The sequence below is a fragment of the Hyperolius riggenbachi genome, chromosome 4, assembly GCF_040937935.1.
Source record: "Hyperolius riggenbachi isolate aHypRig1 chromosome 4, aHypRig1.pri, whole genome shotgun sequence".
NCBI classification, from domain to species: Eukaryota; Metazoa; Chordata; class Amphibia; order Anura; family Hyperoliidae; genus Hyperolius; species Hyperolius riggenbachi.
In genome coordinates, this window is record NC_090649.1 from 32,830,990 (window position 1) to 32,849,157 (window position 18,168).

The 18,168-nt window shown below is 45.9% G+C and overlaps 2 protein-coding genes across 5 annotated transcripts in view; one reads left to right on the top strand and one right to left on the bottom strand.

The window, feature by feature from the left end:
- Nucleotides 1–7,723, bottom strand: part of LOC137571152 (adhesion G-protein coupled receptor F1-like) — a 106,104-nt gene extending 98,381 nt beyond the window's left edge. For all 4 annotated transcript variants that reach the window (XM_068279929.1, XM_068279927.1, XM_068279926.1 and 1 more), the window contains exon 1: nt 7,450–7,723. The gene's annotated coding sequence lies outside the window, so the exon portion shown is untranslated. The remainder of the gene's footprint in view (nt 1–7,449) is intronic.
- On the top strand, nt 1,295–12,672 carry LOC137571154 (transcription factor 24-like). The gene is made up of 3 exons (XM_068279930.1): nt 1,295–1,536; nt 7,459–7,737; nt 9,833–12,672. Exons 1-3 carry the CDS (start codon nt 1,384–1,386, stop codon nt 9,911–9,913), a joined length of 513 nt encoding a protein of 170 aa, XP_068136031.1. The 5' UTR covers nt 1,295–1,383; the 3' UTR covers nt 9,914–12,672.
- The last annotated feature ends 5,496 nt before the right edge of the window (nt 12,673–18,168 follow it).

Consider the following 18,168-nt stretch of genomic DNA (forward strand, 5'->3'; position numbering starts at 1 on the left):
AAAGGGAGGCCCTACCCAGTATAAGTATAGTGTTCCCAATAAAGGGAAGCCCTACCAAGTATTAGTATAGTGTTCCCTATAAAGGGAGGCCCTACTCAGTATAACTATAGTGTTCCTAATAAAGGGAGACCCTGCCCAGTATAAGTATAGTGTTCCCAATAAAGGGAGGCCCTACCCAGTATTAGTATAGTGTTCCTAATAAAGGGAGGCCCTACCCAGTATAAGTATAGTGTTCCCAATAAAGGGAGGCCCTACCCAGTATAAGTATAGTGTTCCCAATAAAGGGAAGCCCTACCCAGTATAAGTATAGTGTTCCCAATAAAGGGAGGCCCTACCCAGTATTAGTATAGTGTTCCCAATAAAGGGAGGCCCTACCCAGTATAAGTATAGTGTTCCCAATAAAGGGAGGCTCTACCCAGTATTAGTATAGTGTTCCCTATAAAGGGAGGCCCTACCCAGTATTAGTATAGTGTTCCTAATAAAGGGAGGCCCTACCCAGTATTAGTATAGTGTTCCCAATAAAGGGAGGCCCTACTCAGTATAACTATAGTGTTCCTAATAAAGGGAGGCCCTACCCAGTATTAGTATAGTGTTCCTAATAAAGGGAGGCCCTACCCAGTATTAGTATAGTGTTCCTAATAAAGGGAGACCCTGCCCAGTATAAGTATAGTGTTCCCAATAAAGGGAGGCCCTACCCAGTATTAGTATAGGGTTCCTAATAAAGGGAGGCCCTACCCAATATTAGTATAGTGTTCACAATAAAGGGAGGTCCTACCCAGTATTAGTATAGTGTTCCCTATAAAGGGAGGTCCTACCCAGTATTAGTATAGTGTTCCCAATAAAGGGGGGCCCTACCCAGGCTGGCTGGGTGTAAGGAGGCAGTAGTCAGTTGCTGAGGATCTATGAACTGGTGGAGCAGATAGTTTGCTTTTATTTTTTAATCTTAAATAATATTCCATTGAACTCCTATAAAAATCCTCTATCTGAATGCAGGCTTTAATAAGACGCACTGACCACCTAGGTTCTCTGATATTAAATACCGCATTGAATAATGCCGCGTTCTCTTCTGGTATTTTGGCGGTGGCCGGAGTGAAGAATAAAATGTTTGCCGGACGAGCAGATAAAAGCAGGAGGAAAACGTGCCTAAATATCCCCTCATTACACGTCTGAGGCAGATAAGGCGCTCTCCTGGCACGCTACTCTCATTATGAGCACAAGTTGGGGGATGCAACAGTTTGGGAACAGCAACATAAATTATCCCTGAGGAATCCTCCTCTCCGCAGAATCCACTAATGAGCCGGGAAGGAGGGTCTGAGCAGTGCGGACCATAGACTGGTGAAGAGGTGATAGAGGAAGATGAGGAGACACTTGTAGACGGTCACAATGCTGAGGGCACAAGTGGTTCTGCCCGGCTGGGAGATCTGCCATGCGGAGGAGGCCGGCCGGAGAGGAGATGCCATGGATGGGGAAGAAGAGGAGATGGGACCGCGACCGAGTCGGTGGAGAAGGCGACAAAGAGCGACCACCGGCCAGGCTGTAAGTAGGCATTGCATGTAGAGCAGCCTCCCTCCCATTCCATGTGCAGCCCCCTCTTCCATGTGTAACATCCATGTACAGCAGCCCCTCCCACTCCATGTGCAGTCCCTTCTTCTATGTGTAACATCTATGTACAGCAGCCCCTCCCATTTCATGTGCAGCCCCCTCTTCCATGTGTATCATCCATGTACAGCAGCCCCTCCCATTCCATGTGCAGCCCCCTCTTCCATGTGTAACATCCATGTACAGCAGCCCCTCCCACTCCATGTGCAGTCCCTTCTTCTATGTGTAACATCTATGTACAGCAGCCCCTCCCATTTCATGTGCAGCCCCCTCTTCCATGTGTATCATCCATGTACAGCAGCCCCTCCCATTCCATGTGCAGCCCCCTCTTCCATGTGTAACATCCATATACAGCAGCCCCTCCCATTCCATGTGCAGCCCCCTCTTCCATGTGTAACATCCATGTACAGCAGCCCCTCCCACTCCATGTGCAGTCCCTTCTTCTATGTGTAACATCTATGTACAGCAGCCCCTCCCATTCCATGTGCAGCCCCCTCTTCCCTGTGTATCATCCATGTACAGCAGCCCCTCCCATTCCATGTGCAGCCCCCTCTTCCATGTGTAACATCCATGTACAGCAGCCCCTCCCATTCCATGTGCAGCCCCCTCTTCCATGTGTAACATCCATGTACAGCAGCCCCTCCCATTCCATGTGCAGCCCCCTCTTCCATGTGTAACATCCATGTACAGCAGCCCCTCCCACTCCATGTGCAGTCCCTTCTTCTATGTGTAACATCTATGTACAGCAGCCCCTCCCATTCCATGTGCAGCCCCCTCTTCCATGTGTCACATCCATGTACAGCAGCCCCTCCCATTCCATGTGCAGCCCCTTCTTCTATGTGTAACATTTATGTACAGCAGCCCCTCCCATTCCATGTGCAGCCCCCTCTTCCATGTGTAACATCCATGTACAGCAGCCCCTCCCATTCCATGTGCAGCCCCCTCATTCATGTGCATCACTCATGTACAGCAGCCCCCCTCCTATTCCATGTGCAGCCCCCTCATCCATGTGCATCACTCATGTACAGCAGCCCCCCTCCCATTCCATGTGCAGTTCCATCTGTAAGGCCTCTTTTCCATGGACTGTTGAACTGTGTGCTCAGCAAGCAGTTGCCAGGCAGCAGTGAGCAGTTGCCAGGCAGCGGTGAGCGCAGTTACCAGGCAGCGGTGAGCAGTTGTGAGCGTTTGAGAGGCATTTCACTGCTTATCAACTGTCCATGGAAAAGAGGCCAAAGGCCAAGTACAGCAGCCCCCTCCCATTCCCTGTGCAGCTGTTGGTGCCTGCACTGGGCTTTGAGAAAGATTTTTTTTCAGATTAGGCGAAAAGATTATGATGGGAGCACGTTTGAATCGCGTGTGTTTCCCACGGGTACCAGAAATGCATGCACAGTCTATAGGCTGCACTGCAAATCCCAGCTACCTTTGATTTGCAATGTAGGGGCAACATGTTGCATTTTTCCTGCACACTGTAAGTGAATTGCTTGTGATTAGCATATAATTCTTTCCTATGGGGGAAAAAAATGCATGCATTGCGCAAGCGTTTTCACATAGGATACTGTATTTTTCTCTCTTGAAAAAGACAGATTATTAGAAAGATGCAAACACATGAAAAACCGCAATTGCATAAAAACACACAGAAAAATACAGAAACATACATGACAGAAGGGGTGAAAATAGCACACTCTGAAAACATTCAGACTTAATGCAGAATTACAGTGTTTTCAGTTTCAAAGCATATTTTATCCACTTCGCATTCAGCCGTTTTCACTTTATGCATCCGAGCAATGTTCACCTCCCATTCATTCACCTATAACTTTATCACTACTTATCACAATCAACTGATCTATATCTTGTTTTTCCGCCACCAATTAGGCTTCTTTGGGGGGTACATTTTGCTAAGAGCTACTTTACTGTAAATGCATTTTAACAGGAAGAATAAGAAAAAAACGGAAAAAAAATCATTATTTCTCAGTTTTCGGCCATTATAGTTTTAAAATAATACATGCCTCCATAATTAAAACCCACGTAATGTATTTGCCCATTTGTCCCACTTAATACACCATTTAAATTATGTCCCTATCACAATGTATGGCGACAATATTTTGTTTGGAAATAGAAGTGCATTTTTTCCATTTTGCATCCATCACTATTTACAAGCTTATAATTAAAAAAAAAATATAGAAATATTTCATCTTTACTTTCATATTTAAAAAGTTTAGACCCTTAGGTAACTATTTAAGTCTTTTTTTTTTATTGTAATGTTTTTTGTTTTTTTTATTAAACATTTTATGTGGGTATTTTTTGGACGGTGGGATGTAAATTGTCATTTTTTAATGTAAATATATGATTATTTTGATATTTTTTACAATTAGGTGTAGTTTTACTTTTTGGCCACAAGATGGCAGTCATGAGTTTATTTACGTGACGTCACTCTAAGCGTAACATGTACGCTTAGAGGGACGCATGGGGACGCTAGAGCCAGAAAAAGCGAAGCTTCCGAGAGAAGCTGTTGCTTTTTCTGCGGGGGAGAGGAATCAGTGATTGGGCACCACAGCCCGATTCACTGATTGCCTGGCTAACGAACCACGGGCCGGGAGCACGCGTGCACGCACGCGATCGGCCGCAGGAGCGCACATAGCCTCCTGGACGTAACTTTTACGTCCAGAAGGGTTAATTGGTTAAGCACAAGAGGTGTAGCGTTTTATCACTATCGCAAAAAAATTGTAAAATGTAAAAAACACGTATATGGCTGGGTGCACGCATGGCAGAAACGCTTGCGGAGCGTAAAATGCTGCATTTTATGCAGAAATTCAAGTCGATGGGCCGCAGGAAAAACGCATGTAAAAAAACACGTACGCTTTTTCTATGCGTATTTACAGTAAGCGTTCTGCAGACGCTGGCAGTGTCGCATAATATGCAGGCTGGCTGCCAAAACGCACATAATGAAAGTCTATGGAAACGCATATGTATTGCGTCTTCCATGCGTTTTCTGCAGCGTTTTTAATTAAAAAGTAAAAGCAAGAAGTTTGAAATCAGGATGATACCATTTAAAAGTAAAGCTCTCTGATGTATTTCCACTTCCTGTTGTCTTCCTAATGATTTGCATACATTTAATTAAAAAACGAATAGAAAATGCATATGCATTTTGTATTAGCGATCCGCAAACGCGTACACATTCTCGCAATAAGCATGAAAAATGCATCTGCGTAAAAAAAAAAACACACCAAAAACGCAGTAAAAATGCATTACCCTAACGCAAACGCACCTGCGGAAAATGCCAGAAAAAAACGTTATGTTATATGTGAACCTAGCCTGTATGTTAATAATGTGTATGCATATGCTGATAACGTACATTTGTCCCAGAGTGGTATCCACTATTAATTACTTTTTTGCTTTGTCGCTGTCACTTACAATAGCTCATAGAAATCTGACAGGCACAGGATTAGTTTATCTCCTCATGAGGGATTCTCATGGTTTTCTTTAGTCCTCTTTTCCACGAACTGTTTACAGGCAGTGAAATACCTCTCAAACTCTCACAACTGCTTGCTGCTGCCTGGTAACTGCTTGCTACTGCCTGGTAACTGCTTGCTGCCGCCTGGTAACTGCTTGCTGCCGCCTGGTAACTGCTTGCTGCCGCCTGGTAACTGCTTGCTGCCGCCTGGTAACTGCTTGCTGCCGCCTGGTAACTGCTTGCTGCCGCCTGGTAACTGCTTGCTGCCGCCTGGTAACTGCTTGCTGCCGCCTGGTAACTGCTTGCTGCCGCCTGGTAACTGCTTGCTGCCGCCTGGTAACTGCTTGCTGCCGCCTGGTAACTGCTTGCTGCCGCCTGGTAACTGCTTGCTGCCGCCTGTGCCTGGTAACTGCTTGCTGCCGCCTGTGCCTGGTAACTGCTTGCTGCTGCCTGGTAACTGCTTGCTGCCGCCTGGTAACTGCTTGCTGCTGCCTGTGCCTGGTAACTGCTTGCTGCTGCCTGGTAACTGCTTGCTGCCGCCTGGTAACTGCTTGCTGCCGCCTGGTAACTGCTTGCTGCCGCCTGGTAACTGCTTGCTGCCGCCTGGTAACTGCTTGCTGCCGCCTGGTAACTGCTTGCTGCCGCCTGGTAACTGCTTGCTGCCGCCTGGTAACTGCTTGCTGCCGCCTGTGCCTGGTAACTGCTCGCTGCTGCCTGGTAACTGCTTGCTGCCGCCTGGTAACTGCTTGCTGCCGCCTGGTAACTGCTTGCTGCCGCCTGGTAACTGCAACTAGGCCACACAACCCCCCCTGCAGAATTTCAGAGCGGGCCCCCTCCTCCCCTGGGGCCCGCTCGGGGCTGTTTTGTGGGGGCTGGAGGGGTGGCAGCATGAGGGGAAAGCCTTAGCCACAGTCAGTGGGGAGAGGGGAAGTTCCCCCCCTCTCCCTCACCTCGGGGCTCTCCCCTCTGTGCTCCCCTCCAGCTTAACTGTGTCCGTGGGCAGCGGTGAGCAGCGGCGGGCAGGAAACAGATACATACCTTCCGTGCGCTCCACCCTGCGTTCCTCTCGCTAGCCTCTGACGCGACTTCCTGTTCAGCAAGCAGTTACCAGGCAGCAGCAAGCAGTTATCAGGCAGCAGTGAGCAGTTACCAGGCAGTAGTGAGCAGTTGTGAGAGTTGGAGAGGCATTTCACTGCCTATCAACTGCCCGTGGAAAAGAGTCCTAAATCAACTTAAAAGGTGACACTAACATATGAATAGGAACCCTTTGCAGGTGTTTTGGATGAATTAGCTGAGTAAAGTCTGACACTTTGAGCCGAGAATATTGAACCTGTTCACAATATTCTAATGGTCTGAGATTTGGATTTTGGGGTTCTCATAAGCTGTAAGCCATAATCAGAATCACTTTATTTCGCCAAGTACAGCAAGAGCTGTAATCGGAATTATTTGTGGTTCACATGGCATAGACAGAGTATGAGACAGACGAACAACACGTACAGTAGAAATGCATTAACCAGTTCGTATCTCATATCGGCCCTTTCACTGCTGTGCAAATACAATCCTAGTGACTAGTAATAAGGTGCAGGTAAAGGCCCCGAGTCCATTTTGGATATCAGACCGTCCATTTGGGTATCAGACCGTCCCGGCATCATCATTATAACAAATAAAGGCTTGAAATATCGCACTTTGCATGTAATGAGTATTTCATATATTAGTTTCACCTTTTAAGTTGAATTACTGAAATAAATGGACTTTTGGACTATATTCTAATTTGCTGAGTTTCACCTGTGTGTAGTTGTATATTAGTATATACACTATACGATGCAATTGAACAGAGGTGCCAAAATGCAGGTCTAGTTCAAACCAAGCACCTCTGTTGGAAGCACAGAGGCGCTTGGTTTGAATTAGACCCGCGTTTGCTATATGCGCTTTCTATATTGCCTGATGAAGCAGGGTCTCGCCTACGAAACACGTTGCAGCACTGAATAATGGAGTATGTAAACAAACGACTTTGCTTTGTAATACAACAATCTTGTGTCTACTTGAAGGAGGAAAGTCCACCACTGCCTCCTCTATTTTTAACCTCTTTAGCTAATGTTATTCTTTTGGCGCCTTCAATTGCATATTGTCCGAGTCCTCCACCCGTGGTGGAGGGGTGTTACCCCTTTCTGATCTATGGAGAGCGAGTTCTTAATCTGGGATCAGGTCTAAACTCCCAACCTGCATTTACAGTGCTTGTCCGAGTGGTAACCCTGGTTTGTGAGCATATCTATACTTGCTTTGTTATTATACATTCATTACCAGTACATACTACACTATACTGGGCTCTTGGTGTCCCCCTTTTTCTTTTATATTAGTTTCACAGTCATTCTCCTTACAAGTAGCTTGACTCCATTTACCTTTCGCAGGTTTCTCCAGTCAGTAAATCCAGCAGGTTGGCCGAGGGGAAGCCTTCTCCAGAGAACAACGCCCGGGAGAGGAACAGGGTTCGTACTCTACGGCAGGCTTTCCTGTCCCTGCAGGCCGCACTGCCCTCCGTTCCTCCAGACACAAAGCTATCTAAGCTGGACGTTCTGGTCCTGGCCACCAGCTACATCGCTCACCTCACCCAGACACTGAACCAGGAGGGGAGCCTTCCAGACAGGGCCCACATCGGGAGAGGACCCGGCTACCTGCATCCTGTCAAGGTACAAATGGATCAAATTACTTAACAGCAGAAATGTTTTTCCAGTATTGTACGGCAGGGCCTTTTTCAAGCTCCTAGGCTAGCTGATATTGAATAAATCACTTTTAACTTGTTAACAGATACAATTGAGTTATCTCACTTTAAGATAATGCACAGTCTTCTGCTGGCAGAACTCAATGGGCTCTATTCTCAAAGAGCCAAAAGTACCGCAAAATTTTACCGCTAAATTCCCGCCAGCGGTAAACTCCGCATTTTTTCAGCATTCACTAACATTTTCCGTATGTTTGCCGCATGCGGGAAAAAAGATGCGGAAACAGCCATTATTCATGCGGGAATCATGCGGTAAAAAGGTCGCATGAAAAAGTGTTTAAAAAAAAAAAGTTAAAGTCCAGCAAGCACAGCCCTTAAGCCTCCAGACTTCATTAAAGTCAATGGGATGCGGAATATATCACCTACTACTTGTAGGTGATAAAAAAAAAAAAAAAAAAATCGGTAAATAACGACGAAATGATGCGCCTGAACAATTTTGAGAATTGATCTTTTATTGCGGAAAATACCGACTTTTGCGGAAAGTTTTCCGCATGAATCCCGCACTTTTACCACACTTTTTCCGCATGCGGGAAAAACATGCGGAGAATTTAGAGAATGCAAACTTGACGTTATTTTGGGTGCAAACTTCCCGCATGTACTTTACCGCATGTGGAAAGTCTTTGAGAATAGAGCCCATTGTGCTGTAAATTCTTGGCTTGCTTTGATCTCTCTCTCCAAGCATAAACTAAAAGAAAGTCCTCTTGTATTGTATCACACTGCCCCCTAGTGACAAGTGCCAAAATAAATTGGACTGGAGCACTTGCAAACCTCTAAATAAATTGGATGCTAAAGGGTTATAACACCTGGTCACAATCCCTTCTATTGCTGCTTCCTAAAGGCTCCCCCACCCCTTGCAGATCAAACAGCATGATGATGTGTAGATGAGCAGCAGCAGTCCCACCCACATGTCCCGATATTACCGCCGTCACCTGGGAAATGCTTTGCATCACATAACCATATTTTTTATGGCTGCAGACATCTTGGTTGACACACTTGAAGGGCCCATTCACACTTGCGCTTGCAAAAAGCTGGCGATTTCAGCCGGCATTTTGCAGGAGTGATTTTTCCGCGATTTCACGCGGAAAAATCACTGGACAGTGTAGCGATTTCTCAGCGATCGCGTTTTGCGCTTCTGTAGCACTGAAACGCGATCGCTGGGAAATCGCCTGAAAATGGTGTAGACGACACGTTTGTGTTTCGCGATTTTGGGGGCGATTTGCGGCGTTTAGCGCAAAATGCCCAAGTAAGAACGGGCCCATAGGGTTTTATTACACTAGCGCTTTTAAAAAGCGCTAGCGTTTGAGAGTTTTGCCGAAATCGCGGCAAAACGCTCTAGTGTGAATGGGCCCCAAAGGTTAAAAATATGCACTGCACTTACTTAGCTGTCAAATGGTATATTTAGATCTGTGCTCTGGGTGGAGGTTAGGGTTGCCACCTTTTGGGTGAAATACCAGTAAGGGCTGGAACACACTAGAGCGATTTTTTGAGCGTTTAGGGAGTGATTCAAACTGCTAGCGATTTCCCTAAACGCTCAGCTAATGTAAATGGATGGGCCAAATTCCACTGGAGCGATTGCGATGACCAAAATCACAAACGCAGGACATGCAGCATTTTTTGAGCGCTAGCGTTTCTGCAAAGTATATAAACGCTGGCGTAATCGTTCATGAATCGCTATGCAGAGCGGTTTGCTACCATTTTTAAATGACTGCACACTGTAAAAAAATTAAAGTGAATTGAAAGGAACAATCAGAATTAAAACCGCTAATCACAAATCGCTACACAATCACTGGCAAAATGCTTACACTTTATAAAACCGCTACCAAAATCGTCAGAAAACGCTCATGAAATCGCTTACAAAATGCTTATTACAAATGCTAGCGATTGTGATTAGAGACTGCGATTCGTCGTGGGTTCCAGGCCTAAGAGAACATTCACATCATGACGCGCAGATGGACGTGCGATGGGAACGTACTCACTATTCACTTTATTACTGATCTGTCTTTCAGAAGTGGCCGATGAGAGCCCGTCTGTACGCAGAGGCCATAGAGAGTGAGATATCTGCTGCCTGTGCCCCGGGGAAGCACTGAAGAGCGAGAGATCACGGCATGGAGACAAGAGCACGACGCTGAAGAGATGGAGAGTTCCGTCTGACCAACCCTGGCTACAGAATCACTGCACTCCAACTGCTTCCAGCTTTACAACGGAATGAGAGCTTCTAAGAACTACAGAGACATGTACCCTCTTTCCCTGAAAATAAGACCTACCCTGAAAATAAGCCCTAGCTGGAATTTTGTGAATGCTTCAAATATAAGCCCTACCCCAAAAATAAGCCCTAGCGGAAGTTAAAGAGGAGGAAGAGGCAGCCAGTAAGTGGGGACACAGTGGTGCAGTGCCAATCGGACACTGATCCTGTCATCCCAGCACACAGCAAGGTTATTAGCTGTATGCAGGAAAGACAGGTCAGGTGCCTGATCAGTACAGAAGCATATGTTCAAATCCATGAACATCACAGTACAAAGTAACAGGAAATGTTCTGCTGAGAGACACATCCTAATAGAAATATAAGACATCCCCTGAAAATAAGCCCTAGTACATCTTTTAGAGCAAAAATTTATATAAGACACTGTCTTATGTTCGGGAAAAGACGGTATACACACATATAATATGGAATTAAAGGGGACCTGTCGCGAGAGGAATATGGAGGCTGCTATATTTATCTCATTTTAAACTGGACCTGAACTCTTGCACAGGATTGAAGTAAAACATAGGCCCAGTGCACACCAAAAACCTCTAGCAGATCTGCAAAACGCTAGAGGTTTTTGAGGGCCCATTCATACTAGAGCGTTTTGCCGGGGATTTCGGCAAAACGCTCAAGCGCTAGTGCTTTTTAACGCGCTAGTGCAATGAAACCCTATGGGCCCGTTCTTACTCAGGCGATTTGCGTTAATCACCGGCGACGTGTAGCCAGCACCATTTTCAGGCGATTTCCCGGCGATCACGCTTCAGTGCTATAGAAGCGCTAAACGCGATCGCGGAAAAATTGCCGCAGTGTCCAGTGATTTTTCCACGTGAAATCGCGTAAAAATCCCTCCCGCAAGATTATCGCAAGCGTTTCGCGCTTTTAAGTGCGAATGGGGCCTTAAGGAGATTTCAGAGCAATTCTAGGCATGTTTTCTAAACATGCCGAGCGTTTTTTTGAAGCAGATTACAAATATTGTTGCCGTAAAGCTGTTACTAAACAGCTTCTGTAACAAAAACGTCTGGAAAACCGCTCTGATCTGGCATTTTTCAGAGCGTTTTTCGTTTTTCCTATACTAAACATTGAGGCAGAAACGCCTCAGAAACAAAAAAAAAAAATGCTGCAGCCCCCAAGTTTGCGTTTGTGGAAAAAACGAGCGCTCTGGTGTGCACCAGCCCATTCACTTTCATTAGCCAAGCGGCTTCCCCCTGCAAGCGTTTTAAAAAACGCTCCAGAACGCTCTAGTGTGCACCAGCCCTTAGAGAAATGCACCCTGTATGTATTTAGTGAGTTTAGCCTATCTATTTCCCCCGCATCTGTGACTGATTACCACTGTAATTTGATCTCTCAGCTGTGTCAGCTCATAATTCTCCTCTGACACGCAGAGCAGCTAATTTGTAAGCACAGGATGTTAACAATATGGCTGCTCCCATGAAAGCAGGAAGTAGTCACACTGCAGATTTATTGCAGGATTTGTATCTGCTGTAACAAAGAAATGTTTTTTCTGTAAAGGTTATTATGCTGTTGCTTATCTTTTAGAGCAGAGAGGAAGTTCTGAGTTCAGGTCCGCTTTAAACAATACTAGTTGCCTGGCTGTTGTGCTAGTCTCTGTGGCTGCAGTAGTGTCTGAATCACACACCTGAAACAGGCATGCAGCTAATCCAAGTCACACTTCAGCCAGAGCACCTGATCTGCATGCTTGATAGACTATGTAATCCATCCTGTCTAAAACCTACTATAACTCCCTCAAAGGAGCTATGCGAGAAATTTGCTTGCTACTTTGCTGACAAAGTATCTTCTATTCGGTCTCTCATTCAGTCCACAGCACCCAAGACTCATGCAACTAATGGAAATAGCTGCAAAAACAGCCTAACACCCTGGACTGACTTCAAAAGTATTAGTGAGGAAGAGATCTCAGACATCCTCTGTCGTCTCCGCCAGACAACCTGCGACCTGGACCCTGGACCAACTAAACATATGCTGAAATGTCCTGACCTGCTTGGTCCAGCATTTCACAAAATAGTAAATTGCTCTCTGCAAGCAGGGAGGTTTCCTACCTCTCTAAAAGAAGGAATCATCAAGCCCCTTCTTAAAAAACCTTCCACGGATCCAGATGCTATGAGCAGCTACAGACCTGTCTCCAACCTCCCCTTCTTAGGTAAAGTTATTGAAAAGGCTGTCTATCTGCAACTTGAAACCAGGCTGTCAGTAAACAACATCCTGGACCCTCTACAATCTGGCTTTAAGAAACACCACAGCTGTGAAACAGCCCTCATCCAAGTCTGCAACGATCTGCTCATGGCAAGGGACAGAGGGGAATGCTCCATCCTAATCCTGTTGGATCTCTCAGCTGCTTTTGATACAGTTGACCATGAAATCCTGCTTAACAGACTGCAGGAGTACTGTGGCATCAGTGGATCAGATCATTCCTGACTGACAGAACACAGAGAGTATGCCTAGGACCTATAATGTCCAAACCTGCACCTCTACAATTCGGAGTGCCACAAGGATCAATCCTATCCCCTCTGCTGTTTGCAATCTACATGTTGCCACTCGGTACACTTATCCAACGACATGGCCTGACGTACCACTGCTACGCCGATGACACACAGCTATACCTGTCCTTCAAACCTGGTGGAACAGACCCTACCCCAAAAATAAACTCTTGCTTAGCTGAGCTTCAGGCATGGATGAATGATAACTGGTTGAAACTGAATGCTGACAAAACTGAGGTCCTGTTTGTCCAAAGCCAGTGCCCGCCATCAAAACAGCTCTATCCTAAAGCAACACCAATCAGGATTGGGAATTCAGACATAAACAGCTCCAACCTTGTGCGCAGCCTTGGCGTACTAATCGATGGGGAATTGAGTTTCAGAAACCAAATTTCATCTGTAGTTAAATCTTCCTTCTTTCATCTGAAGAACATTGCAAAGATTAAACATCTGATTCCCCCAGAGGATCTTCCAACCCTAGTCCACGCCTTCATCACATCACGGCTGGACTACTGCAATGCCCTTTATGCTGGCCTCCCCAAAAAGGACCTGCGTCGCCTGCAATTAGTGCAGAATGCTGCTGCCAGATTGCTAACAAACCAGCCTCGCCACTGTCACATTACACCGATCCTTTGCTCACTGCACTGGCTACCAGTAGAATGGAGAATACTCTTCAAGATTGGACTGCTGACATTCAAATCCCTGCACAATCTGGGCCCTGGATACATGAAGGACTTGCTGAAGCTGCACCACACCTCTCACAACCTCAGATCAGCAAGTTCTATAAACTTGGTCACTCCCAGAGTGCACCTCAAAAAATCTGGAGACAGAGCCTTCTGTCATGCTGCCCCTACTCTTTGGAACTCCCTACCACACCCGGTAAAGACAGCACCATCCCTGGAGCTATTCAAATCCAGACTGAAAAGCCACCTGTTTAGCCTGGCATTTCCAGATTTATAAAATTCTTCCTCTGTACCACGATGGTCGGAGCCATGCGTATGCGCTTTGAGTCCCACGGGAGAAAAGCGCTTTACAAATGTTATTTGTTGTTGTTGTTGTTGTTGTTCAGAGTGGGATGTTGAACTCCAGTCCTGGAGGGCCGAGATGCTCATATATTTGGCAGAGCTCAAACTAATTGATGGAACTGAATCAGGAAAGGTGCGGCTCATCAAGTAGAAGCCATTTCTCAGTCCATCCCAAGCAAAGGCATGGATATGGCCCCTCAGCACTGCAGTTCGACACCTATGGGTAAAAGTATTAGAGGCAAAGGATCAGCAGGACAGCCAGGCAACTGGCATTGTATAAGGGCCCGTTTCCACACACGTCAGTGAGACGCGCGGCGGCACTTCCGTGGGCGCTGGCGAATCCCAGAAGCTGTGCCATGCACGGCTATGGGATTCGCAGACTCCCGCGCGAAACCTGTGGCCAGTGTCAGCCGAATCGCTAGGGCAAGCGATTCGGCCGGCGGTGCCATTGCGACCTATGGCAGAGTTTCCCCGTGCGATTTGGCTGCGGGGAAACTCTGCTGATTCGGAGCGGTTTCCGCTACAGTGGAAACGGGCCCTAAAAGGAAATAGATATGGCAGCCTCCATATCCCGCTCACTTCAGGTGACCCTTAAGAATGACAAACGTATACAATAGTTTTTAAAAACAAAACGCCTGGATAATTTTGCCATACATCAGTTCATCAGAACACAGCTGGAAGCGTACAGGTACACCATTACTTTACTCAAGAACTGCAATCAGTGTGATTAGGCCCAACTGCCAATTCCAGGGAAGAGACTGATGCATGTCAGGCCCCTCTGCACACTGCAATTCCGATTTGCGATTCCAATGTTCCCTGGATGCTATAAAAACAGAAAAACGCAGAAAAAAACGCAGCGTGCAGTAACGATGAAAAATCGCAAATTGGAATTGCATGTAGTGTGCAAGAGGCCTCATGGTTATAAATCACTTCCTCTGAGGACTATGGATTTGAGAGCAAAAAAGAAATGTCAACAGCAGCCCGGAATTCCCCCCAGCCCCACGGCATTAATGCACGTGACCACCAAAAATGTACCAGAGCCGATTCCCCCCCTCCAAAAAAACCGAACAAAACAAAAAAACAGATACCCTCCTGCAGAGGGTTGCCACATCCTCCTGGAAGACCACTGTTGCAGAACGCGGGTCTCCGGAACATATCCCACAAAAGCTTGTCAGATATGTTACGTGGCTGCGCTCCTGTTCATGCATGGGCGTGGCCTTACTGCGCCTGCGCAAACAGCCATGACTGCAGACTGAGCAGGAGCCGACCGCCCGCGAGCGTCCAGAGGCTTCCCACTTCTTAGGTAATTACGTTTTATTCACTTCAACATCGCAGTTTTATATTGGTTTGCTACAGACTGGACGGTCTAGGGATGGCCCTGCTTAGGACAACTCATGGAGAAGCATGTGATCAATTTGATCACCTGATAGACTTGTAAGGATCTTATTTGCTGGTTCTGATCAGGGCCGGGCCGAGGCATAGGCTGGAGAGGCTCCAGCCTCAGGGCGCAGTGTAGGAGGGGGCGCACAATTCATTCAGCTGTCATTCCTAATTGTGTTTGAAGCAGAAACAAATAAGAAAAGGGGATACATAGCAGTGACTGCAAGCCAGATAACTAGATATTAAGGTGTTGGGGAGGTTGTGGGCCCTGTGGCCCGCTTAGTCTAATAGCAATCAGTGTGTGACGGCTCGGGTGGCAGGGATGGAGGGGCGCACTTTGCTGTCTCAGCCTTGGGTGCTGGAGGACCTTGCCCCGCCTCTGATTCTGATCATGTGCTAAACCAGGCAGTCATCACAGCAAATCAGGACCTTACTAATCCATCAGCTGATCAAACTGATCACATGTTTCTCCATGAGTTTTCCTAAGCAGGGCCATCCCTACAGGGTGCTGCCCTGACACTTTCTGATTTCTGTTGTTTCTTATGGATTGTAATACTGAATCTGATCTTTGTTCTCCATCTGTACATCCAACATGATTGTTCTGGCACTTCTCTTGTAACCCGATATTGCTGCAAAATAAAAAATGCAAAGATTTTTACATACATCCACAGACCAAACGTTGCCTGGATAAGAGAGCATTGATGGTGCTGATCTGCTGAAGCACAGGTGCTGAACTCCTGCCCTCCAGGGCTAGATCCAGGACAGGATATAGGATGAGCAGGGAAATGGAGAAACCTGGTCTACTTGGTGTGCCACAACTTTCCTAATATAGGTTGTGCCAAAAATGTGTGAGGACCTCAGCCCTTGAGTTCAACATCTCTGTGTTAAAGGACAACTGAAGTGAGAGAGAGATATGGAGGCTGCCATATTTATTTCCTGTTAAACAATACCAGTTGCCTGGCAGTCCTGCTGATCTATTTGATTGCAGTAGTGTCTGAGTCACATCAGAAACAAGCATGCAGCTAATCTTGTCAGATCTGACAATAATGTCAGAAACGCCTGATCTGCTGTATGCTTGTTCAGGGTCTATGTCTGAAAGTATTAGAGGCAGAGAATCAGCAGGATAGCCAGGTAGCTGGTATTGCCTAAAAGGAAATAAATATGGCAGCCTCCACATGCCTCTCACTTCAGGTGTCCTTTAAGGCATAACCAGACATTGCAAGCTGATTGGGGCAAAGCTCCTCTTGGATCACGAGTGGCTCTGATTAACTGCACAAGCCTAGCTCTTCTCCCGCAGGCGCAGTCTGGCTGAGCTCGTGCTTAAAGGGGCACTATGGTGAAAAAGTTTAAAATGTAAAATATGTGCAAACATATACAAATAAGAAGTACGTTTTTTTTCAGAGTAAAATGAGCCATAAATTACTTTTCTCCTACGTTGCTGTCACTTACAGTAGGTAGTAGAAATCTGACAGAAGTGACAGGTTTTGGACTAGTCCATCTCTTCATAGGGGATTCTCAGAAAGGCTTTTATTCTTTATAAAGATATTCCCTAAAAAGGATTTAAACAATGATGCTGGCCAGCTTCCCTGCTCACTACACAGTGTTTTGGCAGTTGGACAGAATAACTGCCATTCACTAAGTGTTTTGAAAATAAATACATCCCTGAGAATCTCCCCATGAGGAGATGGGCTAGTCTAAAACTTCTGTCAGATTTCCACTACCTACTGTAAGTGACAGCAACATAGGAGAAAAGTAATTTATGGCTCATTTTACTCTGGAAATATGTACTTCTTATTTGTTTATGTTTGCACATATATTACATTTTACAATTTTTCGGCATAGTGCCCCTTTAAAGGGGCACTATCGCAAAAATTGTAAATTCAAAATACATGTAAACACATACAGATAAGAAGTACGTTTCTTCCAGAGTAAAATGAGCCACAAATTACTTTTCTCCTATGTTGCTGTCACTTACAGTAGGTAGTGGAAATCTGACAGAAGCGACAAGTTCTGGCCTACCCCATCTCCTCATGGGGGTTCTTACGGTTTTCTTTATTTTCAAAAGCACTTACTGCCACTTAGTGAATGATAATTGCTCCGTGCAACTGCCAAAAAAGTGTGCAGCGAGCAGGGAGGCTAGCGGGCATCATTGTATAAATAATTTTCAGGGAGTGTCTTTAAAAATAATAAAGGCCATAATGAGAATCCTCCACGAAGAGATGGGCTAGTCGAAAACCTGTCAGTTCTGTCAGATTTCTACTACGTACTGTAAGTGACAGCAACATAGGAGAAAATACATTTATGGTTCAATTTACTCCGGAAAAAACGTACTTCTTATTTGTCTATGTTAACATGTATTTTCATTTTTTTTGCGATAGTGGTCCATTAAAGAGGACCGATAAGATTCCTGACACGATGCAGGTAATAGGCACAAAGTGGCACACCATTACTGAGAGCATTCTGGGTGTATAGACAAGGTGGCGAGCCAACCACCAAAATGTCATAAGTAGTAAGTCCAGCTAGCAGTATGAACTGAGGCCTAGTGCACACCAGAGCGGTTCGGTCGCATTTTCAGATCCGCTAGGGTAATGTATTTCAATGGGCTGGTGCACACCAGAGCGGGAGGCGTTTTGCAGAAACGCATACTCCCGGGCTGCTGCAGATTTTGGATTGCGGAGGCGTTTCTGCCTCAATGTTAAGTATAGGAAAACCGCAAACCGCTCTGAAAAATGCTACATCAGAACGGTTTGCCAGGCGTTTTTGTTACAGAAGCTGTTCAGTAACAGCTTTACTGTAACAATATCTGTAATCTGCTGTACCAAAAACTGCAGCACAAAACCGCAAAACGCTTCAAAATAAGAAGAAAAAACGCAGCTAAAAACTCTAGCGTTTTGCGGATCTGCTTGCGGTTTTTGGTGTGCACCGGGCCTAACTGATTGGAATAAAAGCAACTTTATTGCAACCTATCCTGGACTTACTACTAAGATTACCAACAAGCCCTTGTCTGTAAAATCTTGGGAGGGTCCACAAGTCTAGCAGGATCTGCATAAATTAGCATTCAGGTGGGAGGCTTGGTTGGACGTAATCGTTGATTACATCTTTTACAGGGACCGCCGCGTGTAGGCATCTCCCACAGAGTCCCCTCCCTAACCACTCACCTGTCACCCACATCCTGGAAGCTGCAAAACAGAAATTTAAAATCACAA